The sequence below is a fragment of the Tasmannia lanceolata genome, unplaced genomic scaffold (genome assembly GCF_043159265.1).
Source record: "Tasmannia lanceolata isolate RefF3 unplaced genomic scaffold, GAP_Taslan_0.1 ptg000026l, whole genome shotgun sequence".
Classification (NCBI taxonomy): Eukaryota; Viridiplantae; Streptophyta; class Magnoliopsida; order Canellales; family Winteraceae; genus Tasmannia; species Tasmannia lanceolata.
Window position 1 is genome coordinate 2,813,864 of NW_027518703.1, and position 26,917 is coordinate 2,840,780.

Below are 26,917 nucleotides of genomic sequence, written 5' to 3' on the forward strand. Positions count from 1 at the left end.
ACAAAAGGAAATAATCTCTCATAAATAGAGAGATTTACAAAATAGAAATAACTAATATAGAAGTTTCCAAAAGCAATAAAATATAGAAAGGAAACCTACCAAGCTAAGGAGTTAAACATAGAAAGAAATAAAAGCAGAATGGGAAGGAGCATATTAAGAAGATCTTCTAGATCTTCTAGCCGGTCCATGATTGCTATTAATATCTCTCTTCTTTCTCATTAAAATGTTCATAATATAGAAACAAAGTTAGAAAGACCATTTCAGAGAAGTTCATTCGGTGCGAACCTCAAATAAGTGGGCGTTGTTTATCTGTTGATTTTTGCTGCCCTTTATCTAATGGACAAGATCTTCATTTAGAGAGGGACCCAAGACTAATAGTGTTGCCTGATGATGGCACATCATACCAACAGTCCATCAACAAACAGGTATGCCACGTTTACATACCCATGACCGTCCAAATTAATTTAGACATATGTGATATGTCCGTCCAAAATTAGGCCAATGATAAATTCACCCCCTTCTAGGATAAATTCACCCCAGTTGCAACAACAGCTACAACATACTACAACATAAATAGGTTGAGTACCATAAAATCATTTCCACAGGATGATCACAACTTTCCTATCTATAGCGGTTTCCCTAACATGTAGCTTCTTTTTAGATCGAAGGGCTAGCATCATCCTATGGAAATGATTTTTTGAGACACAACCTATTTACTTGTGCCCATCAAATGGATGATTTGGATTAGACCTGGCAAATGGATGGGCCGGGCCGGGTTTCACCTAACCCGTATGGGTCTTAGTCAAACGGAATTTACGGGTCACTAATTGGTTGACTCGGACCCCACCCGTACGGGTCGGGTGGACCCGCGGGTCACCCGTTTTTTTAATGATTTTTTGTTTTTTTTTTTGTTTTTAAGATTTTTGTTGTTTTTAAAGGCTACTTTGCGCTCATCCTTTACAATTGCATGTGATCATGTGATGATAGCCATTTATGTTGACTTTTTGGCAGGTGCAAACTGCAAAGGATGGACGGAAGTAATTTTCGCAAAGGTGGCTAGCAATAATAATCATACGGGTAAGGTTCTAAGTTTTCGAGAAAAATTACAGTAAAAACTCTTCAAATTAGAAAAACTATGGAAAAAAAATACCAAAGAAGGTATCTCTATAGAAAAATTACGGAAAAACTAAGAAAAAAATGCATCAAAATATGAAAACTACGGGAAAAAGGCCACCGTTGTTTCACTTCTTCTCTGCGGGCACCCGCGGGTCCACCCGGACAGGCCCAGTTTTTTAGGGCCGGGTGGACCTGCGGGTCGTTTTCAAAAGTGTCACAAATGAGTGACCCGGACTCGGGAAATACGGGTGGGCTGGGTCACTGCTTGCCCGGTCTAGTTTGGATCATCCTATGGTATCGGCCGTACAGTTCATTTTGGAAAATATGGGGTGGGGCCTATCATGTTTAAAGATTTAGTACAAGGGGGTGAATATATACTAGAAGGGGGTGAATTAATTTTCATGGTTACTCTCGGCTAGACCACCGCTTTCAAAAAATCCAAAGCCCTCCTAATTTCCCCTCTTCCTTCAAAAAAACTCTCTCTCTCTCTCTCGCCATGGTAGAATCCTACAACCCAAACCCAGATCCAAATCCAAACCCTAACCCTAATTCCATGGATCTAACAGTATCAGTACCTCCTCCTCCTCAAAACCCTAATTTCTATTCTGAACAGGAACCCCAAATCTCACCTCCAAACCCTAGTTTCTTCCTCCCAGTCCCTGCCATTAGGCTCACATCCGAGTTTGATAGCGACAGCTCAATCTTCTCCCACAAAATCTCCTGCAAATTATTCGATAGCCTTGCAAAGTTTAAACTCTCCTTCCAAAACACCCACAAAGGTGAGGTTTCCAATCCCCAGCTAGGGTTTATAACCAAGTACCTCTCTGTCCTCTACGATCTCGAAACCCAGAATGCGTTCCTCAAGGGCGCCTTCGATTTGGGGAACAAATTGCAGTTCAAAGCTGCTCAAGACCTCAAGGTTTGGATCATTTCTTTTGTATTTTTATTGATCTTTTGATTTCTTATTGTGAAGTGGATTGTTTATGCTGTAACCCATATCTTTATTTAGTTATTTGTCTGTTTATATATGTGGGTTTTGAATGGGAAATGAGTTAGGTTTCTTTGTTTCTGATATGGGATTTGTTTTTTAGTTTTCTTGTAGGGTCTCATTTATTTTATTAATTTTGAATGGGAAAGGAGTTAGGTTTCTTTTTATTTTCTTTGTTGATGATATGGAATGCGTTGAGATACATCCACAACATATATTGGATTACTGGGAATCCATTGTTTTCCCACTTTTGCCTAGTTATTGTCTTTGGGGTTATTTCAAAGATTTGGATCATTTGAGATCCTATGTTTCCCCTTTTCTTCTAGATATGGTCTCTAGGGTTAGGCAGGGGCGGAGCCGTGGAGCCAGGAATTTCCTCCGAGGGGGCACACAACAGCTTGATCTGACTTTTTTCATTGGATCCATATCCTAATGTCCAAAATTATTTCAGACCATGATCCAAAAGTAGTCCAGAACATGACCCAAAAGTAGCCAAAAAAATCCAATGGAGGGTCTTTGATCCTGATGGAGGGGGTCAATTACAAAAACACCGTTCTGTATGGTTCGGTTCTTTCCTTTACCAAATTTCAGTAACACATAGAAGTATACATTCCTTGTTTTTTTTTCGTCCATTTGGAGTTCCTCAGAGGCAAAACTTTTAAGCAGTCGTTGGAGGGAGGGAGGGAGTTCCTAAATAGGTGGAAATCGCCATAAACCCTAGAGAAGAGTTTGAAGAAAATAATTCCTAAAATTATGGCAGTTTTGGAAAGATTAATTGCGTTTCTTTGAGGAGTGTTATGAAATAAATCCCTAAAAACAAGGATTGCAAGTGTTTTGGAAAGAAACCAAAAGTGTTTTGGAGAAAAAAAAGGTACTAAATTCCCTTCGTGATAATTGGAAAATTAAAAAGGGGGGAGGGGTGTGCACCTAGCTCCGCCTGGGGTTAGGGGTGGTGCTTTATGCTCTTTGTTGTATATCTTTTTTAAAAAATAAAATAAAATAATAATACACTGGTAGGGGTCCTACATAAGCCTGGCTTACCTATAAAAAAATCTATTAATTATAAATACTTTTTCAATTCTTAATTTCTTTGTTGTGCAAAATACCACGAATCGACAGACTTCTTTTACCCTATTATTTTCTTTACAAAATTATTTTGTATCATTTTCTTTACAAAATTATTTCGTATCTCTGTCTAAGTGGGTATGATCGAAATCTGCTAATTTTTTGCAGGACTTTCCATTGATGTTTAATAGTTGGGATATTATTTTTTGAATGATTGTTTTTATTGAAAGAGGGGCAAACCAAAAAAGGGAGCTAGGATGGTCACAAGCCAAAAAAAAAAAAAAACAACAACCAGGAACAGAAAAACAGATAGTCAGATACAAGGAGGCAGAATCATGGAGGTTGAAAGTGAAAATACTCCAATCCCGTCGTGTAACAACTTAATTGGGCCAAACGATCCACTTCACTATTCGTCAAACTCCACACATGCTGGAAGGAAACAGAGTGTGAAAAGCAGTGTGATAGATCCGCTCCTGCACTTATTTGATTGTATATGCTCACCTCCAAGGGTAAGAGGCCTCCTTACTCATCCACCCAAGGTTTTGAAAATCGGAATCGAATAGTAACTTGTGACAGGGTTCGAATCGTAAATCGTAAGATTTTTCAGATTTATACATAAAAATGAGAAAAAATATTAAAAAATGTGAAAAGGTAAAAAATAAGAATAAAATGAGTAATTATCTATTTTCCATTTGAAACTATTAAATTAAATATAAAATTCCATGATTAGTAATCCGAAGAACAAACCATATTCATCGCACAATAAATTACTAAACAAAGCACAAACTATATTCATCATATAATAAATCATTATATAATTTATCACAAGAGTAAACAAAGTACATACTCAAATATTAATTTATCACAAGAGTAAACAAAGCACATACTCAAATATATAATAATCATCATACGAAGAAATGTCAGTAATAAACAAAGGATTTTGAAATGATTTTCATTTTTAATTCACAATCAGTTCTCAAAATCCAAAACAGACAGAATCGTAAAAATCACAGGATTCAAAGTCGAATCGTACTTGAATCGTAAGATTTTTACAAAAAAAGATTCTTTGTCCGATTTGAATCGTTCAACCCGCGAATCAATTTGAATCGTAAGATTCAAATCGTAAATCGTAAGATTTTAACAACAAATCAGCCACCTAATCACATTAAGAATCACCCCCAATTATAAAGTAATCTAAGTCACAAATCTCTACTCAACGGATGCTGGCACGAAGGGCCTGAGCTTTTGCATTGACAGCATCCGTATGGGCTAAAGGGTTGGCGTATGCCCACCTGATAGCTCCGTCCGAGTTCAGAAGAAGAAGCCCCCTAAATTGGGGTATCCTAAGCTTGAGCCGTCAAAGCTGTTGTTGACAAGACCAGAAAGAGAGGGTTTTTTTTTTTAATTTTTAGGGGGGGGTTCAAATTGGGCCAAAAAGTAGTCGAATGGATCTTGCTTCTGCATACCTCACTCCACCCTCTCCTTAGAAGGCAATCTGAGAAGCTTTCTTTCCAAATAGCCCACAGAGTAGCTGCCAAAGCCGAACCCCATAAAATTTGCTCCCTTTTAGGCCAAGGAGCAAAAGATCAACCTTCGAACAAATTCTTATTGTGCTATGGAAAGACCCAGACATTGAGAAAACGAAGAATAAATGACCAAATGCCTCTAGCAAACCTGCAATGTTTCTCTTGAGCCTATGTAATGCACGATAATGGAATGCCTCATACTTCTTTGAGCTGCATTTATAATCTGTGTAGCCAACATGAGCTTGCTACTGCAACTTCATTTTTTCATTGGAGAAATTTTATTTCCTGTCTTTCAATTTATAGATTAACTTGACTTCTTTACACTTTTGTCCATTTTTTTTAGTCCCGTCTTAAATGAGAAGTAGACTATCACTAACTCTAGACATAATCATGGGAATTGGACGCTATGGTTGATGATGGAATTTAAATGTTATTTCGTCTCCTGAATATTTACTTGAAGCCTGCATGGTGCATATTCTATCTTTATTTTTGGGAAACATGGAAATCTTTTCCTCAAGTAATCACACATCCTTCTGTTTCCTTCTCCTATGCCGAGATATGTTTGTATTTTTCTTTTATCCGAGGAAATAACTCGTTACAACAGTCATAGTGCTGCTCCTCGTCTTTTGGCTTTCTAGTATATATTTTTTGGCGTTACTACTGATGAGTAAAGTAAACAGGCATGGTCGTTCGTCCAAGACATCTCATGTTTCAGAGTGTTTAGATTAGAGAACCGATTTTTTTCACATACGATGTTCAACAAAGTGTTCATCCATGTCATATTCTTCCAATGATAACACGTTTATTGTCTCTTGCATCAACTTTGGTAGTATATTCCTATTCAAATATCACTAAAAAAGGTGCACGTTTCTCGTCTTGTTCAATTTTTCCCCCTCTACCTATTGTCAATTTTATTCAATTGTGATCATTACATTGAAATTATCATATATTGCTGTGTTTGATAAACATGCTTGTACTTATATTGTTCTTTTCAGTGGATCTTAATTTTATTTTTAGGCATTGGTTGAGTTCTGATGACAATGAAGTTTCTTTTGTTGATATCTCTTGCTACTTACATGTGAGACCCACAACTCTCGATGGGACCCACCTTGGGTAGTCCATGACCAAAAAATCTCACCAATTATTGAGACACCAAATGTCTGATGATGGATGTAAATCATTGTTTCATAATTCCTGGGAGTATGTTGGTTAAAGCTGAATTTTGATGGCATAGTAAGATCCTATTTGGTTGCATTGCTGTGATCTGCTCAACTGGCTTTAAGGGAGTTTTCTCCAACTCAAACTCTCAGGTTATCAACTCCTATGCGGGACCATTTGGGTCCATCCCCGCCCCCACCCCCACCCCCACCCCTGTGGAGATTTAGACATTTGTTTGGAGAGATTTTCGATATGTTGAATGTGATCGAGTGTAAATTCTTACATATTCACGGAGAAGGCAATGGTAATGAGGATCAACTCGCAAATTTTGGTATTTCGGGTCCCAGTTTGCGGGTGTGGCATGGGTTATCAATTTTGTAATTTCTATTCTACACCCCGCCCCCTACCCACGCAGAGATTTAGACATTTGTTTAGAGAGATTTTCGATATGTTGAATGTGATAGAGTGTAAATTCCTACATATTCACATAGAAGGCAATGTTAATGCGGATCAAGCAAATTTTGTTATTTCGAGTCTTGGTTTGCAGGCGTGGCATGGGTTGTCAATTTTGTAATTTCTACTTCTTGTTCTTGTTTTTTTTCTGCAGTGTTGGTGTCACTGATCCACCTATTTTATATTGGGACCTATGCCACCTTGTTTTGTAACTTGGGACCATGAGGCCCTTGGTTATATCGTTTGACTTTGTTAAGGGCCAATATCCCATAGACACATCATGTGGTCCTATTTGGGAGTCTTGTCAGCAGTCAAGCGCTGATCCGAGAACTACCTATGTCATTCACAATGGATTTATGTTTCTTCCATGGCACTCGCTTCTGTATACAAGGGAGATCTTTATGCGAGAGCCTCATCCGCGAGCATCATGGTACATGCATGACAGGTCACTTTGGGTAAGCAAAGATCATATCTTGATGGAGCAATGATACTTTTTGTTCCAATTCGTTATGTACGACTATAGTACGTGCAAGTCTTTCAATGGATAAGCTTAGAATACTGGTATTTATGCTTCTCTACCCATTCTAAGGTGTCAGAGAATCAGTATGGCTTCATGCCCGGACGATCCACTATAGAAGCTATCTTCTTGATCAAGCGGTTAATGGAGAGATTTAGAGAAAATAAAAAGGACCTTCATATGGTTTTTATTGATTTGGAGAAGGCGTATGATAGGGTTCCTAGGAGTGTTATGTGGCGGGTCCTTGAAAGGAAAAAAAGTGCCTACTAAATATGTTGATGTGATTAATGATATGTACGATAGAGCAGTAACTAGTGTCATAACTACGGATGGCACGTCTAGTGAGTTTCCAATTACAATAGGATTGCACTAAGGATCAGCTCTAAGCCCTTATCTTTTTTACGTTAGTTATGGATGAACTTACGGAGGGTATCCAGGATGAGGTGTCATGGTGTATGTTATTTGCAGATAACATAGTATTAATTGACGAAACCAAAGCAAGATTTAATGCTAAGTTAGAGTTATGGAGAATTACTTTGGAATCCAAAGGTTTTAGACTGGGTAGGACTAAGATAGAGTATATGGAGTGCAACTTTAGTAATGTAAGGAGGCGGGGCGAGGATGTAGTAAATATGACTGCGCAGGTACCTAAGAGGGATATCTTTTGCTATCTTGGTTCAATCCTACATAAGGAAGGGGAGATTGAAGAGGATGTTAATCAGAGAATAAGAGCAGGTTGGTTGAAGTGGAAGTATGCTTCACGAGTTCCGTGCGACCGTAAAATACCTACCAAGTTGAAGGGAAAGTTTTATAAGATAGTTGTGAGGCCAACCATGCTGTACGGCTCAGAATTTTGGGCCACCAAGAAGCAGCATGTGCATAAGATGAGTGTAGAGGAGATGCGAATGCTTAGATGGATGTGCAGCCACACAATGTTAGATAGAATTAAAAATGAAGACATCCGTAAAAACGTGGGGGTGGCACCAATTGAGGAGAAGATGAGAGAGCACCGCTTAAGATGGTTTGGGCATATCCAACGCAGGCCTTTGGGTGCTCTAGTGAGAAGAAGTGACTCGTGCCAAGTTGATGGAGTAAAAAGAGGTAGGGGCGGATTGAAAACAACTTGCGTAGAAACAGTGAGGAAAGACTTGATGGTTAGGAACATAACAGAGAACATGACCTTGGATAGGAGAGAATGGAAGAAAATGATCCATGTAGACGAACCCAACTAGTGTCAGGATTAAACTTTGTCAATTTTTGCCGGGCAGATTCTTTCACCTTCTTCATGATTTCTAAAGGATTCATTAGTCGACCCCAACTAGTTTGGGACAAAGGCTTAGTTGAGTTGAGTTGATGATTCTCTACCCATTCTTAGTAGACCTTTGGGAGGATGTTAGCATGGGTTTTGTCATAGGTTACCTTGGATTGCTAGGAATTTTGATTCAGTCATTGTTTTCATTGACAAGTTCTCTAAAATTTCCCATTTCTATCCCATGTTAAAAAATTTCAGATATGTCATGTTGCCGAGTTATTCTTTAGAGAGGTTGTACCTCTGCATGGAGTCCCTAGTCAATCACTTCTGATAGAGATATTAGGTTCTTGGGTCATTTTTGGACAACTCTATGGAGCAAAATAGGGACTACACTTCAGTTTAGTAGTGCCTATCATCCCCAGACAAATGGAAAGGAAAAACAAAATTCAATCGCATTCTAGGAAATTTACTAAGCTGATTAGTTGTTAAAAAACCTCATCAATGAGACTTAACATTTCCCCAGGTAGAGTTTTCATACAACAGTTCCATTTATCGTTTCACTGGAAAATCCTCTTTTGAAACCATCTTTGGCCACCTCATTCCCCACCTTCTAGATCGACTAAGGTTTTACATTTCGGTTTTGGTTTTGGTCGTCACGAAAACGGAAACATTTCGATTGTGGTTAGAAATTTTGGTGGAAATGTTGTTAAATCACGGAAACATATGCAAATGATAGATTTTTAAGAACCATTCAAAAAATGATAGAATTTTAAGTTGAAACTTCATGAACTTCTAAAATAAGCACAAATACACATTTATAAACATCAAATATGGAAGACAACCATCTGTAATGGTTTGACAATACCGGGCACCTAGTGCCGTGTTGTCAGACATGTCTAATACTTCAATACATGCTACATTTCACATGTAATTCATCTAAATATTTATACATACTACGTACACCACATTCCATATGAAATTTATATAAATATAATTATGTAACACATACTGATATAATATACCACTAATACACTTATGGTTTTGGTTTTAGTATGCATTTCAGTTTCAATATGCATTTAAGTGGCGATGGAAACAGAAATATTTAAGTTGTATCGGCTCGGTTTCGATGGATCGTACCCCTTTATCCTACCCTAATTGACGTAGTACCAAGGCCAAAGACCCTGTTCAACATATCAAGGATGTATAACAAGAGGTGTTAGATCGATTGCGAGCTTGTAATGAGAAGTAAAAGGTGGCTTCTGATCAGCACAAGAGAGACCATTCTTTCAGTGTTGTGGGACTTCCTGATGGCATACTTTTGACGTGAGTGATTTTCGGTTGGAGCGTACAAGTTGAAGAGGAAAAAGTTTAGACCATACAAGACCCTCTAACAGTTGAGTCCAAATGCAAATCTATTGAACCTCCCTTAGGATGTGATGATTTCTCCCATCTTCAACATGGCGACCTGCCAGAGTTTGAAGACATCACCGCATTACCATTTTGAGTGAGCTCGTCTTCAGAGGACCAGATTGTTGAGATCTTGGATATCAGCAGTACAGATGCATGTTGAGGATCACACTATTGATATTTTGTTCTTTGGCGAGATCAATTATTTACTGATTGTTCGTTTATTAATGAGACTAAGCTATGGCGACTTCAATAGGATCTTTACCGGCGTGTTGTAGACAATTGCTCAATGGAGTAGAGTACTTCCCACATGGGAGAGCAGCTGTGATCCAGCCAACATTGTAGTTTATTTAGTTTTTATGAGAGTTAGTTTTTGGGACTTACTTTTATTTTTACTTTATTTTTATCCTAGATGTGGAGATGTCCAAGTCACATATGACCACCTTTTTCTTCTTATGTTTTTTTTAACTCATGGCCCACCATCACTTTACACTCACGTAAACCATTATTATCTCTGGTTCCCTTGAGGGCCCCCACCACTTACTTAACCGCCTCCCTTTATCTCATTGGTTTCCTTTAGGGAACCATCACTTGCTCAACCCATTCAATTATAAAATCCCCTCAACCCCTAACCCTATTGACGTTTTGAAGAAACCGCAAAGGAACTCTCTCTCTCTCTCTCCTACGAACGGTGCAAGACAGACACCACCCAGCCGTCCTTTCTCCTCTTCTTGTCCTTCTTTCCTCCCTAGATCTGTTGCTGTGCATCCTTGTTCTCTCCCATTTTCCCAATTTTTTAGTTGCTGTTGTAGCCTTCATCAGCCTTCACTTTCTTCCCCAATATTTCCCCTTCTTTCCATGCTTTTATCCCATCTTTCTTCTTGTATCCATACTTTTTACCCATCTTTCCCCTTGAGCACACATCAGATTCTCCTTAACTCCTTCCCTTTTCTTGTGGCTGAAACAGCTCCTGCTTTGTATCTCAATCCCTATCGCTCTTTCGTCTCTTAGAGATCCCTTCAAACCAAGAAGATCAAGGCTTTTTACCGTTATAGCCTACCTATACAAACCCTTCTAGCCCTTTTTCCACCTAACTATCACCCCAACCAGCCCCTATTCATCATTCTTAACCCTTCCCTCACACTTGCCGTTGCCACTATCCCACAATCTCTCCTTCCTTTGTTTGGACATAGATAGCTTTTTTTTACAGATCTGATTTGTTTGAAGGGTCTGATTAGGGATCTGATTTTATTGGTTAGTGACGAGATTTTCCTTATTTGTTTTTTTAATGCAGAGAAATTTTTATTAAAAGCACATGATAGAACCCAAGACCAGGATGGTCCAAATACAGAAAAAGGAAAGAAAGAAAAAAATCACAACAAAGGAAAAAGAGCCCCCCTAAAGGATAGAGGGACCCGATGGATGGATGATTTTCCTTATTTGGAACTCACCACAAGCACCCCACCCCATACGACTATAAGGTGCGGCTGTTCGCCTTTTGAATCAAAGTAGTAGGGGCTTCATAGCGACATCCATTCTAAAGGAAACCGAAGAACCTTTAGTCAATAGGATTCTTCAGTCGCAAACCAATTATTTAGTCAAAATTTGATTTTCCTTATTTGGAACTCACTTGGTTAATTTGATTTCTATTGGTGAAATAATTCTAAATCTTTGATCTTTGTGAAAATCCATCTGTCATTTGATTTCTGCTTGTTGTTTATTTCGTTATGAGAATGTATGATGCTTTTTTATTGAAATTGGAACCTGTTTTATACTCTTAAAGTTTCCAAAAAGGTCATTTGGGAACCCTAGGTTTGCACCACTTATGTTGGTCTTGGTTCACAGTAGCAGCTTGAGCATCATATTTTGCACCCAACCTTTGTTGGTTGGAGTCAAACAAATTATAACTTGATGCAGTTTCCACTGGGTAAGTGCATCATGACACCATGGTTCATGAGAGAGTTGATGGATTTTGCATTTTTTCTTGGCAAACATAACCTCACTTTTATCCTTTGGGTATTCCATTGTACTATTACAAACATATTCATTGTACTATTACTAACATATGCAATGGTCCTTGTGTAATTCTCTGTGTGAGTTCTTTTATTATTATTATTATTTTTTTTTTGCATAACGAATGCCTCTCTGTAGGTTTGTCCATTGAGAATGGGTGTTGACATGCATGATGAGTTGTTTTTTGTTCCCTCTTTATTCTCAAATTTGGTTGCTAGATTTTTCATTTAACATTTTTGCCTACTTTCTAAAATTATTTCTATTATCCTTTTAGGCACAACAAGGAGAGATGGGAGTGACTGCATGTCTTGGTGATCCTTCTTATAAAGTGGAGTTGTCATCCGCTGTTCCATCAATTGGTTTGGTTCGTGAAAGTCCAAATATGCTTGCAATTAACACTAAAATGTTGTACATTCTACCGTGCAGTGTCACTTTTGTGCTGTACATGATTTGCGTCTTATTTCCCTCTATTTTCAAATCCCCCCCCCACCCACCACACCCAACACACACACACACACGCTTTACCTTGTTCATAAATAAATGAACAAATATAAATGGATACTTTTTATCTTGTTTCATTTTTTTGTGTTGTAGCCTAAAGCAACCTTCACATTCCCCAATGGTGAAGTTACGTTGGAGGAGAAACCAGACGAAGAAGTGAAGAGAGTTTTATCGATAAGTGGAATCTTGAAAGGCCAAGTTATGAATGGGATATGCACTGCACAGTTTAGGGACAATAACTTGAACGTTAGATATTTATACAAGGTGATCTATTTCACGTTGGTTTTCTCAACTTTATTCTGTTTTATCTTTTAGCTTTTCTTTGTCATAGTTTCTGTTTTTTTTCTTACGTTTTGATAAGAATCTTCTCAGATATAATTATAGAGTTGGCTCAAATGGCAGGATGAGCAATTGTCAATCATCCCAAGCATCTCTGTGCCATCAAATGCGCTATCCTTTGCATTCAAGCGGCGGTTCAGTCCTTCAGACAAATTGAGGTGGGCAACCTATAATGTCATGTAAGGCACTAGGCGAGGACTATGTGACAGGGACCTTGGGATCCCTAAGTTGCTAGATGCTCTCCTAGGAGATGCCAATTATTCCTATTTGTTTTTTTAAACTTTTGGGATAAGCACTTCTGCATATCTATCTATAATTGTAGCTTTAAAAATCATTTTGCCACCCCAAACCTGTTCCACCACACCTTCTAATCTGTCAAAAAATATCAATGTCCCTTTGTCTATCCATCTATCCTTCTTTTATAATAGAATAATCTTCTTTTGCCCATCCTTTTTCTGTATGGCTTAAAAGATCTTTAGTACGTTAACCTCATTTTTCATGGTAGGTCTTAATACTCTTTGTAACTCATTTTAACATGGTGGTATAATTCCTGGTCCAAACTGCACTAGAGCTTCAACCATTAGTTTGAAGCTTTCAAATGGGCCATGCTTTCCTTGAATGATGGTAAAAACTTATTTGAAAGAAAAAAATCTAAAAAGAGACGTAAAAAATTCACCAAGTTGGCCATGGAGTGGTGCAAGGAGAATGTAGAGAAAAGTAAAGATGCAGATTCTTCCTTTATCCCTTAAACAGCTTTTTTTTGGGTCACTTTTGGGGCCCTATTTACAACTAGCTATTGCCACCCATTACAGGTTTAAAATGCTCTGCTTATGGTTTACTCTGGTTTTATGAGGTCGAATGCATGGTTTACTTGCCTAAGCAAGAGTTGACTACTCAAGCGCCTAACTTCCTGTTTTCATTTTCGTGTACCTAGATGTGTTCCGAATAAGACATAAAATGCATCCATTTAAGAAGAAAATATTTTAACACTTTATTATAAGTTTTGCTTCTCTCTACATGTCCCTCTCCTTGTAGCCTTGAGTTGATAGTAGCAAAATGCTTTTATATTCCTTCATGGGCAAAGTGACATTTTGTATTAAAAGACTCCATGCATAGTGCAAAACTAACACCAACGAAATGTAGAGAAAAAACATCAAGTTTTTCCCATGTTGTGGCTATTTCTTTATACCAAGGCACTTCCATTTGATTTGATTTCACAATTGTAATGTTCTTAAGTTAGTTTTTAATGATTTTATGAGCAGTTACTGGTATAACTTCGACTCCAGTTTTTGGAGTGCTGTCTACAAGCACAAGATCGGCAAGGACCTCAAATTTAAAGCTGGTTATGACTCAGAGGTTCGACTTGGGTGGGCTTCACTATGGGTAAATTCCTTATCACTGTACTTTCAATCCATCATTAACAATAGTTTATGTTGATTAAAACAAAAAGAACAAATATTGAAACAAAAAAGAAAATCTAGATGGCCTACAAGTTTATTTATTAGATGGGACCTAAACATTCATCCATGTTTCTTAATATGAAGCAGGTTTCAAGAAGTGAGATTGCTAACATCCAATTCTTGTTAAATGACTAAATTTATTTGAAACTTCAAAAAGTGTCACAACATGTGTGCTGAACTGGTGAAGAGATGTGACTATAATGCACTATGTCAAACTACCAGTTACTCCAAAAGCTTAAGCTGTTGGAGAAGGCGTTGTTTATTCTTTTATAATGTAACACACTAGTTTTGCACATTGTTTGAAAACATGAAACCCGACTCAACTTGAAAGTTATACATGTTGATCTTGTTAGTAGGGATTTAAGAAGACTCGAGTATAGTTACTTTGCATTTTCTATTAAAATACATGCATTGCAAAAATACAGTAGGGCCTCTAATAACCTACACTTGAATTTACTCATGACAAGCGTGTCAACACTTATAAACGTACTGCTAGAACTGTCAGCCTTAATATGGGCATGTCGGTGTGTTTTTGTACCGTGTCAAGTGGGAAATATTGTTTTATTATTAGATACCGTTTTAACTCCTCTTTTATTAGTAATTCTTGTTTTATTACCAACTCTTCTTTTATTTCATAATTATTGTTTTTTCTTACTCCCCACCAAACATAAAATCATAAACAATTCTTCTAATATTATATTCATTTTATCTTGTTGGTCTCTTTCCCACCGCATATTGAAGAAAAAGAATACGCAACTAAGATTTCTTAGTTTGTTAAATGAATACCATGCTCTTGTTGCAATTTATAATTATTAATCAATAATTTTATATGTTTGTGTACAAGCATGCCCCTATTTTTGGACTTTTAGGGGTTGCCAAATTGGACATCCCGTATCCATGTTGACAATGTAATAACTGATGAGCACCTAATTGAACAGAGATACCGGTTAAAAGCTTTGTTTCTTGGAAAATAGGCGATGCAGGAAATTCTAGAGGGCTTTGGGAGTGAAAAGAAGACCGATTAGGGATTTTAAAAGTGAACTAGGCGGAATCTAATATGGGAATGTTGAGAAAACACAATTTAAATTTTTTGTTGCGGGTGTCTATCAATTTTGAGCTTTACCCAAGGATTCAAAATTAAATCTAAGGGTTCGATTAGATTGAAATTTTGAGGTCCTACTCCCAAGATAGAGAATATTAACCACTCATAATTTTGGTTTGATCAATTCTTTGGGTCTAGAGATATGGAAAATCGACTCACTGACAATAAGGCTTAAACAATTCAAAAATTTGCAGTATGCGAAAAATTGAATTTAAAGAGAAGAATGAAACCATTCATAAAAAGAGAAGAAGATTGAAGATGAGCTGACAGTTAAGGAAGACATAAATCTTACTAAAATTAATAATAGGTAGGTACTAGGGCTGCACACCACTATCAATTCCAAGGCTTCACACCTAGGGTTTGATCAAGGCACCACACATGATCGGGCTGGCGAATCACTCATCCACAAGCATAAGCTGCATTATATTTTTATTCATCATTACGTAACATGTAAAAAAAATGGTTATAAGCCCCGCATAAATAGAAGATTCTAAAGCTTGCCCAAGGGGTTTTCTCCCATTTAGGAAACAAGATCCCATGCCCCCTTTAGTTGTCTCTTTCTCCTATTTCTAACTTGAACTTAAAAACCTAAATAGAAGGTCAAACTATGACTGTCTTTGACTGCAAATAAAAACAACCCAAAATATAAACTAATTCTCTTTTGAATTAGAATTTCGTAAAAGCTACTTATATTTGCACTACCATGGTTTGATTATGAGACAAACTCGCCTTGTCTCATTAGTGAGTTTGTCTCATTATCAAAACATGGTAGTGGGAATATCAGTAGCCTTTACCAAAACCTAAACGTCTCAATTAGGATACAAATTCTTAGCTTTATTCTCAACCCAAATCAACCCAAATTCCAAATTGCAATCAATCAAGTGGGACCTCCTAACGTTGTTCAAGTTCCCCATGAGCATAGTAAAGCATATTGAGCAGATCCAGAGAAGGTTTCTATGGGGGGTTCATATGAGAAATGGGGTTTCCCTTTGGTGAGTTGGGAGGATGTTTTTAAACCTACCAAAGGTAGAGGCCTAGGCAATAGAAAAATAAAAGAAGTTAACTAATCACCACTAGGAAAATGGCTATGGAGATTTGGGGAGGAACAATCCCAATTATGGGGCAAGGCGATTGAAAGTAAATATGGTGCATATCTCGGTCATTGGGAAGCGAAAGACAGATTTAGGAAATCGGGGCTATAGTTTGGCGAGATATCATGTGCATGGGTTATCGGTTTAATCAAGGAATTCGGTTTAAAGTTTATTCTGGCGACAGAATCAGTTTTTGGAATGAGAAATGGTGCTCTCAAATGCCATTTAAGGATTTATACTCCGACTTATATGCAATAGCAGCGCACAAGGATGCATTGGTCAAGGATTGCTATGAGAGAAGTGGTAACATGGTGTTAAGGAGGCCAGCTTTCAGGAGAAAGTTTTTCGATAGAGAGCTACCAACGGTGGCGATGCTTCTTTAGTTGATAGAAGGGTGTTACATCAAGCTTTCTAAATAGAAGTGTGTGGATCTGGGATTCTACTGGGGTCTTTATTGTCAAATCCTTCTATAACCATCTTGTGCCTTGCCTTGTGTCCTCCATTGAAGCTAAAGTGTGGAAGATCGAAACTGAGCCCCTGCTGTACAAGGCCGGATTCAGACAGTGGACTTCCTAAGGAAGCAGGAGATGTTGATTGTTGATCAGTGTGCTTTATGCATAGCAGTAGGGGAAACGGTTGATCACACATTTATTCATTGCAAAGTAACTAGGGAGGTTTGGAGTAACATTCTCTCTAGGTTTGGACTGTGATGGGTTTTTCCTTCCAAGATTTCTGACCTCTTAGATAGATGGTCGACAGTTCCATAGAAGAAAAAAAGCAAAATTCTCTGGGCTATGACTCTTCTAGCAACCTTGTGGGTTGACTGGGTTCTATGGAAAGAAAAGAACGCTACAGCATTTGAAGGTGTAGCCAAGTCGTCTTCCTTTTTATTCATCAAGGTGATTGCCTTAACAATAGCATGGGCGAAAGGCCTTCCATTTTTCCGGTTCGTGTCAGATATAAAAAAACCATGTCAAATAGTAGATCTCATCGGTTGCACAGTAGGACAAAAATCTCCTCTTCTGCAATCTTCACTCGTGCAATTTACTCCTTGATTAGGCCCTTGTGGCATATATGGTTCAGACGAACATCTTTTTGATGCAGGATGTAAAGGGAAGACATTAGGTATTGTAGCTCTAATACAAATTAATGTAGGACAGTCAAGGAATATGAATATCTTTCACAGCTAGTGTAAGGATTAAGCTCATGTTTTAGTCCAATAGGTTATGGAATTAATGATGGGCTACGGGAATAGGTTAAACAGGTTCTAGTGATAGGGAAATATTGATGGAAGTGGACTGTTGTGACAGAGGTAACAGGCATAGGTAAATCTGGTCGCGGATTAGGACTAAAGTTCCAGTTTTAAGTAAGGTCTGGGTATATTGTAAATTTGTAGAAGACTGTTTTAGATTGGCTGTTACAGGTTTTAGAACTTAAAAAAAGTGAGAATTCGGAAATGGTTTCACTTGACATCTGTCTGGTTTTAACAGGTTGGAGATGAAGATGGGAAACTTAATATCGCCCCCAATAATATGAAAGTTCAGTTGATGCTCCAAGTTCCTCAAGATGACATTTCATCCTCAATCTTCATGTTCCGTATTAAGAAAAGGTGGGATCTTTTGAGCTGATTTTCTGTTGCATTCGCCGACTTAAAAAATCAATGTTGAAAAGAGCAGTACTGTTGTTGAATTACATGCAGTTGTACTGTATGTATTACTTACTGCCCTTCATTGGGTCTATGTCATTTTCAGTTACATTTTAAAATCGGTTGAAAAAGTAAAATCAGTTAAATTTGATGATGTGGAATCAAAGAGCCCTTTTGCGGCTCTTTTTGCAAGGGCGCCCTTGTATCTATCATTACGCCTTAAATGCCAATATCTTTTTTTAAAAAAAGTAGTTCAAATAAAGCAACGCAAAAATCTATCTTCCTCCGGCTAAGAGAAGTTTGGGCTATGGTATTCAATTTTAGACATTGTAACAACATCAATTTGGCTGCAGTGCATCGAGGGATTTGATAGGCAATTTCCGGAAAGCCTTCTGGTGGCTCACTTTTGCAGGTGAGAACATCCACCTCAGATTAATTAAATGAAAACGACAAAATCTGCTAAAAGTGAGCCTGTGTGGCTCTTCTCTCCCACAAAAGTGAAGTGCAAATTGGCTTTCTGCGAAATTATGACTCATAATATAAATGTCTTTAACTGCACGCAGCCTCAACAACGCCCAACAATAAGAGAAGGGTCTCCAAAAATATCCATTGTAAGACCCATTCACGGTACACCCATGGATTCAAATTTCGGTTTCGCTCCGGACCCGAAATATCTGCTGAAATTTCACAAAATCACATAAAATAATATTTTACCTCCTACAAAATTTCAGGGCGAAATTACCAAAATTTTGGTAATTTCGGCTGAAATTTCAGGAAAAGCAAAGTTTCGACCGAAATTTCAACGTTTGAGGTATACCCAATTTTGATTTTGCTCTCCACCGAAACCAAAACATTTGGGACCGAAAATTCAGATTTCGGTCGAAATTTAAAACCATGGGTACACCTTATAGCTAGTGAGCCCAAATCAAGATGAAAATCAAGAATGAGAATCCGCACCTAACCTGCCCACAAGTTTCTCGTTTATCCCAAAATCAAGAAAGAGAATTAGCTACCTAACATGACCACGAGTTTCTTGTGGGCATGTTGGGCTAAATAGAAACAACTCTTTCCTTTTTCTGCTTCCCACCAAGACCCTAAGGTTACCAAACATATGTCAATGCAGTAATGGGTCCATAAGGTCCAAAACCGTGTGGGTTGCCTCATGATGGTCTACAAAGATCAACTGTCTAAATTAAACATAACATACATGTCCCCATGTGCGACCCAAGACTTGATCTCGACAGTGACTATCACCCTAGTCAATCTCTTATTTCTATCAACTATATGAAACACTGACTTATATATACAACATAACTGAGTATGCAAAGAGACTCAACCCATTTATACTCGAAATTCCATCAGTTGAGACAGTTCAACTGTGTGGATTGGCTTTAGAAAAGGAGGTGCTCGAGTTGAGAACTTTCCAGAGATATGTTGCATGGTTGGCCGAGTTTGTGGATTTGCATTTATGCACGCGAGTGCCAGTAACACTGCCAGAACAATTTCATTTCCAACTTGGTCTTGGGGAGTTGGGAGCCTTTGGTCTAACATATCCTTTAGCTGTATATTACGGCCACCTTCAGATGATGATAAGAAGGAGGAGATGAAATCTCCGGGGTACCTTCCCATTATCACTTCAAGTGCTAAAACCCCAAAGCTATAAACATCACATTTCTCGGTCACTCTCATTGTGTAAGCAAGCTCTGCCCAAAAAGAAAAGAAGAAGTCAAATCACATAAAATTTTTATATTAAACAGAGGAAATGATATCAACACAACATGTTCTTGTCTTTTATATTTAAAGAGCTGTAAAAGGGTTTTTACTGTGCCCAAAAAGAACTTACATGACAATTAAATGCTAAAAGACAAGACACGAGGGCATGTATCAAAACATTGTTGTGCTGAAATCATTTCCCTTGAACAATGCTCTTAGTTGTATATATACATGTACAGTAAAACCCGTTTAACATAGACATGTTATTAAAGGGCACGTGTGAAAACCCTTCCAATGCATTCGATTTTTTTTTTTAAAATAAAAAGAAGGCATACAAACGGCTTGTATTCGTTCAAAGCACCGTAGACAGCTTCTTTAAGTAGTAATCTGTAATCCTATAGATACATAAGGCCGGGACATATATTTGGCAAATATTAATTAATAGAGGAAAGTGCTCCTGGTCAGATAAGCTTATCTGAGCTATAGCTCAAAAACACATGTGACCCCACATTTTTGAGGGGATCCAAAGCATTTATTTGGAAGGCTCTTCCACGGATAGGGCGTGTACCATAAATCAGCCATATATGATCATCCTAACCCAATCAAAGGTGGAGAGGAAAATGGACAAACAATGTGTGTCCATGTTTCTGCCGAATTTTTCTCTCCACAAATGGCAGGATTAGGATGATCCTATAGGGCTGATTTTTGGTACACACCTATCCATGGAAGGGCCTTCCAAATGAATGCTTTGGATTGCCCAAAAATGTGGGGCCACATGTGTTTTTTGAGCTATAACTCAGATAAGCTTATATGAGTTATAGCTGGAACACTTAATGCTCAATAGAGATTATTAACCTAGGCTAATGGCGGGAGTTGAGACCGGTGATTTTCTTTTAAGACAGAGGTCACATACTTATCCACTATCAACCTAGAAAGGTTGTACTTTAATTTTATCATGGCAGATGGGTCTAGCAAGAATGATTATTCCCAAAAATAATCGGGAATTTTTTTTTTCTTAACGTGGGTTCTTTCGATGTAGAATAGGTAGGGTTGCAACTGGGGTTGGGCTTGTTGGGTTTTCCAGAACCCTAACCTACCTGATCTCGGGTCAAGTTGGGTTTAGTTTTCTTTGGGAAAACCCTAGATCCATAAGCCAAACCCTACCCCACCCGATATAGTTTCTCGGTTGGTTTTTGTTATTTAGCATAGGATAATGACAAATTTCAAAGGTTGTAGAAAATGACAAATTTTCATGTCAAAAATATCTAAATTTATATAGTCAAGTGCATAAATTTAAGAAGGAAACTATTTCTTTACATCACAAACATATGAGCCCAATGAAAACAATTATAGCAATATATTTGAAAATAATTGTTCAAGAGATATTTAAGAAAGTCATAGTACACTTGTACGAGTTAGGTCCGGTTTTGGGTTTTTTTCTTTAAACCTGACCCGACCTTAAGATTGGGTTGGTTTTTTCAGCCTACCCAACCCAAGGCCCAAGATATCTAAACCCGACCCGGGTTATTTTAGGATTGGGTTATGTCGCAACCTTAAAAATAGGTGTAAAACGAATTTCCCAAAAAAATGGATTTTTTAACGTGGTCCCTTAACCTTTTGCACATTACAAATACATCCTAATTGCTTAAGGTGCATTGAAACCAGCATGAGCAAAACATGACAAGAAAGGTTTGGAAATTGTTTTTACTTCGGTGCTCGTCTACCGTTGGATCAGGTCAGAGTGCTGGCTGGCAATTCATCATCTAATGAAAATATGGCAGGAGATGGCCCAAAAAAGGTGGCCCATCAGGTAGAATAGAGGTAAAAAATAAAAAGAAATAGGCTAATATTTGTTGAAAAATTCCGAACCTAAGCTCTAGAAATTAAGCTAATCTGTATCCTAAAAACATTTAAATTTGGAAATTTTGTAAAAATCTCCTTGACCAGTCTCTCCTACTAAGACTCATCTCAACTCAACTCAACTCAACTAAGCCTTTGTCCCAAACTAGTTGGGGTCTGCTAATGAATCCTTTAGAAAATTTTCATGAAGAATGTGAAAGGATCTACCCGACTCAGCTCAAATTGACTAAGTCTAATCCTGACCCTAGTTGGATTCGTCTACATTGATCATTTTCTTCAATTCTATCCTATCCAAGGTCATGTTCTCTGCTATGTTCCTAGCCCTCAAGTCTTTCCTCCATCAACTTGGCACGAGTCACTTCTTCTCACCAGAGCATCCAAAAATTTGGATGAGTAGTAGTCACCAGTTAGTTGCTTAAGATGACTTAAAAAAATTTCCACCAATTTTAAGGACGTTTTTTGTTTTGGTTGTGCAAGAATTACCAGCAGTTAATTTGCTTTGGATTTTGAGAACAAATTGTGAGCCCAAAACTGATTATTGGACTCATTTATACTTTTAAATTTTTAGTCCAATAATCAATTTTGGACTCAAATATCTCTAAGGTGGGTCAATCACAAGAATACTCTAAAACACTATGACCTTAGGTGGGTGAGCCCAATAACATAAAACCAAATAAATTATAATTTTCTAAACAATTATACTGCAACAATAAAGTAGGCAAAATATATAAGGAACTAACCTGGAGCAACATAACCGCGAGTGCCTGCAAGTTCTGTCCAATTGGATGAATCGTCCATTAGAAGTCTAGCAGTACCAAAATCAGAGACATGAGCCTCAAATTCTGAATCCAATAAAACATTGTTGCTAGAGATATCTCGATGAACTATCGGCGGGATGCAATCATGGTGCATGTATGATAAAGAATGGGCCACAGCTTTAATAATATTCACCCTCTTCACCCAATCCAACTCCATTGCTCCTTCCTCACTGCTTAGGATATTAGTTAAATTTCCTCTTTCCACATACTCATAAACCAGAAACATACATCGACGATGGGAACAAAACCCGTAAAGCTTGACAATGTTGCGGTGACGGATTTCTGTTAATGCTCTTACCTCATTCCTAAAACTTCTCTGATCAATTTGCTCTCCATCTTCCAATTTGTGAAGTTTTTTCACAGCGACTATCTGCCCAATTGGCAAAGATGCTTTGTAAACTCTCCCATATCCTCCCTCCCCAATGCAGTATTTTTCGTCAAAGGCTTCCGTCGCATTGACGATATCTTCATAAGAAATACACCCATCCCAATTCCAAATAAAAAATAGATCTCTATCCATTTCATATCTCTCTTCCTTTGCATTTCTTGTTATGTGGCGAAAAATGAAAGAGATGGCAAAAACTAGAAGTAGAAGGAATAGTGCGCTTAAAAGTGGAAGAATGATCAATATGATAACTCTGTGTCTCTTTTGTGGTTGACCATTTTTTATCAGTGAGGAATTGCACGGTTGCAAACCTTGCACTTTGCCGCATAAACCTCTGTTGCCAACAAATGTACCTTGTTGGAAGGCTTTGTTCTTAGGAAGACTACCCACCAAATTATTGTACGATAAATCAATAGATGTCAAGCTGAGCATCTCTTCTAGAGATGATGGAATTGAACCATCAAGCTTATTGTGGGAAAGATTTAAGATTTCCAACATGTATAACTTTCCCAGCTGGGGCGGTATTTCTCCTGTAAGCAAGTTACAACTAAGATCTAGTATATTTTGTAGCTCTACTAGATTGCCAATTTGAAATGGAATGCATCCATTCAAATGATTTAGAGTTAATTTCAAATAATGTAATTTTGAGCAGTCTCCAAGTTGTGCTGGTATTGATCCACTAAGATTGTTTGCTGATAGGTCAAGAATCTCCAAATTGGATAGCTTTCCGATTTCTATTGGTATCCAACCAGAAAGTTGGTTACCATTTAAAATCATGTCGAATAAAGATGTCATGTTCCCCAATTCCTTTGGAATCTCTCCTACCAAATGGTTTGAAGAAAGGTCGAGTACTCCTAGACCAATCAACTGCCCAAACTCGGGAGGAATTTTACCAGTAATCAGGTTCCCTGAGATCTTTAAACTTGTCAATTTTTTGCACTTTGCCCAACTTGGAGAGAGTTCACCGTACAAACGGTTGTAGCTCAAATCAATGTACGTTAGATTTGGATAAACTCCAAAGTCTTCAGACACATTTCCAGTGAGATGGTTTCCATCGAGCCTAATTCTTATTAAGGACGTACAATTTCTCAAATTTTTTGGGATGGGGCCTGTAAATTGATTGTTGTAAATCGAGAAGAATGTAAGCGATTTACCTTGGCAAATTTGACGCGGTAAATAGCCAGAGAAGTTGTTGTTTGCAATTTTGAAATTGTGCAAATTTATCAGACTTGGCATTTCTTGTGGTAGTGAACCCGAAAGTTGATTTTCAAATAGGATTAGAGTGGTTAGATTTTCAAGTTCACCCAAAGAAGGCGGAATTGAACCTGTTAAAAGGTTAGAGCACAAGCGTAGATCAACCATATTTTTCAGATTTCCTATTTCTTTAGGAATGTGGCCAGAGAGCTTATTACCGTCGAGGTACAATGTGGCAAGGTTGGTCAAGTTTCCTAATGTGGAAGGAATGGAATCATTAAGAAGGTTAGATGACATTTTCATATCAACCATATTTTTCAAATTTCCTATTTCTTTAGGGATGGGGCCGGAGAGACTATTGTTATAGAGGTACATGAGGGAAAGGTTGGTCAAGTTTCCTAATGTGGAAGGAATGGTTCCGAAGAGTTCGTTGTTGCTGAGATCAAGATTGGCTAGGTTTGGGAAGGAAAAGAATTTGAAGTTATGGAGCTTACCTTGCAAACCTACATTTGTAAGATTTATTCCTGTGATGCTTCCTTCATGGTTGCATGCAATTCCCATCCAATTGCATGGGCTTTTATTAGTTGCATTGTGAAGTGACCATGGATAGAGAGGAGCTTGGTTTAGTAGGCTGGCGATGAGAAGAGCCTCTGCTTCTACTGAATTTGCCACTGTTGAAGTGAAAGAATGCATCATAAGGCAGAAAAGTAAAGAAAAGAGGAAGAGAGATTTCTCAGTGGCCATGGTTGTTGGTGGTTTTTGTGTTTTTCGTGTATGGTAGATATACATTTATACTGAAAAAGTCATCTCCTTGTATGCCGTGTGTTGATGGGAATCCAAAGTCATATTTTTCCATGAACATCCACCACCCTTGTCTTTTCGTTTTCATCGTTGAAGCTGATAAACGCATCTTTTGGTTTCATATTTCTGTGCCCCCCACTCATTTTTTTCTCCATCGATCTCTGTGGCCATGGTTTTTAGTGGAAACTGATATGAGCACTACCATGTTTTGATAATTTCACTAACTCATTTGTCTTTTCTCTTTCAATTTTCTTCTGGCAGCTTTTGGGAATTGTAATAAACCTTGACTGCTGGTTAAATAATAAAAAGCCGATATGATTTAGTGCACTTATAGAAACATGGTAGTGCAGTGACCTTTATTTATTGGGGGACATACAGTTACACCCCCTCAACTTTCTGACACATTCAACGATAACCCTGTAGTTTCAAACTCATCAGCTACACCCCATTTCTTTTCAATGTGTATAAGGTAGACCCTCTCTTTTGAAAAACTATCAATGCTAATTAAGATCTCGTCTCTAGTTGGTCGACTAGAGAACCTTCTCTAGTCCGCCCACCAAAACCATAGTGGGCCCACATTGTTTGGACGATCCAAAGCATTCATTTGATGGGCATAGATAAGGTGTGCCCAAAAAATCGGCTCCATAGGATCATCCTAATCCTTCGATTTGTGGACGGACGGACCGTCAACATACACATTGAAAAGTCAAGGGGTGTAGTTAATGAGTTTGAAACTACAGGGCTATCGTTGAATGTGTCAGAAAGTTAAGGGCGCATAACTGTATTTTTCCCTAATTTATTTATATGATTCCACACCCTAAGGAGCCAAGGGCAGGAGGTCATTTTCATGGAGCATAGTTGGAGTAACTAGATGCAGTGTTCAATGGTCCAAAACTGTTTTGACCGGCAAATAACCAGAGGTCTTTGTCTGCCATCATCCCATTGGCCTCATGGTGAGTGAGTCAATGTACACAAATGGCAGCAGTTGAACATCCATGACATGGGCCTCTTAGTGATTGGGCCAAAGTGCATAGATATTAGTGCCTTTAGAGTGTCCGGTGGGAGGAGATAAAAAGAGATGACTAATGTGGGAGTGGGTCCTCAAAGTATTAACTAGTGGTGTGTTTTTCCACATCTTCTTGTCGTTGATGTGTTTTTCTTCCCTATATGCTGCTTTGTTTCCAAGGGTAAGACCCAAAAGTTAACGATTGAATGATCATAGACGAGACCCACTTAGATGATAATTCCTCATCAGTCCCATGCTACTACTATATAAAGTAGTGGTTTTTTTCACTTTATATACAGTCGCTGTTAGAGGAGAGAAGTAGGGCTGCAACTCGAGCCGGGTTTTACCCGACCCGCATCGACCCGACCCGACCCGAAAATAGCCTGGGTTGGGTTCAGGTTTCATGGGTTTCGGGTCGAGCCGGGTTGAGCATTCAAAAGCCCGCATGAAACTCGGGTCGAGCCGGGTTTGAAGGGGCCCGACCCGACCCGACCCGAGTTACATAAGTAATAATAGTATGTACATTTTTTTCTATTGTTAGTTAAAAGTTAAAAGTGAAAACCCACGCACCCACTGTTATTGTAAATGAGTGTAATTTCTGCTTCTATGAGTTGAGTTGATTCAAGTGTTTGATTCAGCATTGTTTGATTGTAATTACAACATTGTTTGATTCAAGTGTAATGTGAGTGTAATTACATCATTGTTTGATTCAAGTGTAATGTGAGTGTAATTTCTACTTCTATGAGTTGAGTTGCCTTGCCAAACAAGAATTTTTCTTCAAAAGTTGCGTCAACGTGAAAAAACCCGACCCGACCCGAGATTTATCATGGGTAGGGCCGGGTTTGGGAATCGTGGGTTTTCTGAAAAAAAACCCGACCCAAGATATTTCTCGGGTAGGCTTGGGTTCTCCAAAACCCGACCCGCCCGACCCGAGTTGCAGCCCTAGAGAGAAGAGTGACTTGTTACATAATACTTGGGTAAGAAAGTCTCTTTCAAGGAATAAGAAAGTCACTTTATTTTGTGGCTACTGTACTGTTAGGCAAAGTTACACAAATACGGTGACATAACTTGCGTCGGAAAAGAAAAGAAAATTTCCATCCCCCTTCCCTCCTTGGACGACCCCCCTTTTAGGAAACCATCTGTTACCTTGTAAAATAAGGTAATATATATTATCACCCCCCTTTTTTTCTCATGGGCCACCCGTTTATTACTCAAGTGACCACTTACAGAAAAGGAGAAAAAAAATCAGAATTCTCTCTCCTCTCCTCATCCCATTTTCTCTCTTCATTCTGGTTATTTCTATTTAGAATTTGGCCTCGCCCTCAACATGAAAATTGTTCGTGAAAACTTTTAGATTCTATCTAGCCCATTATTAGAAGCCAACAATTAGCGCAACCACTACTTTGAGAAACTTTTGGCATCCGTCGATTTTGGTCTGAACCCCAATCCGACTAATCTAGGAATCCGATCTGAGATCCTCGAAAAACATTATCTTCCATTCGACATG

General features: G+C 38.2%; 2 protein-coding genes across 2 annotated transcripts; one reads left to right on the top strand and one right to left on the bottom strand.

Annotated features, from left to right (window-relative positions):
• Positions 1–1,567: 1,567 nt before the first annotated feature.
• Positions 1,568–17,784, top strand: LOC143858781 (outer envelope pore protein 37, chloroplastic-like). The gene is made up of 6 exons (XM_077369497.1): positions 1,568–2,035; positions 11,770–11,859; positions 12,090–12,260; positions 12,399–12,493; positions 13,598–13,718; positions 17,479–17,784. Exons 1-6 carry the CDS (start codon positions 1,613–1,615, stop codon positions 17,614–17,616), a joined length of 1,038 nt encoding a protein of 345 aa, XP_077225612.1. The 5' UTR covers positions 1,568–1,612; the 3' UTR covers positions 17,617–17,784.
• A 1,026-nt stretch (positions 17,785–18,810) lies between these two features.
• LOC143858559 (uncharacterized) lies at positions 18,811–24,349 on the bottom strand. Its single transcript, XM_077369219.1, has 2 exons — positions 21,947–24,349; positions 18,811–19,336 (listed from the first exon to the last, which is right to left on the bottom strand). The coding sequence occupies exons 1-2, from the start codon at positions 24,345–24,347 to the stop codon at positions 18,975–18,977; spliced, it is 2,763 nt and encodes a 920-aa protein (XP_077225334.1). The 5' UTR covers positions 24,348–24,349; the 3' UTR covers positions 18,811–18,974.
• Between the last annotated feature and the right edge of the window lie 2,568 nt (positions 24,350–26,917).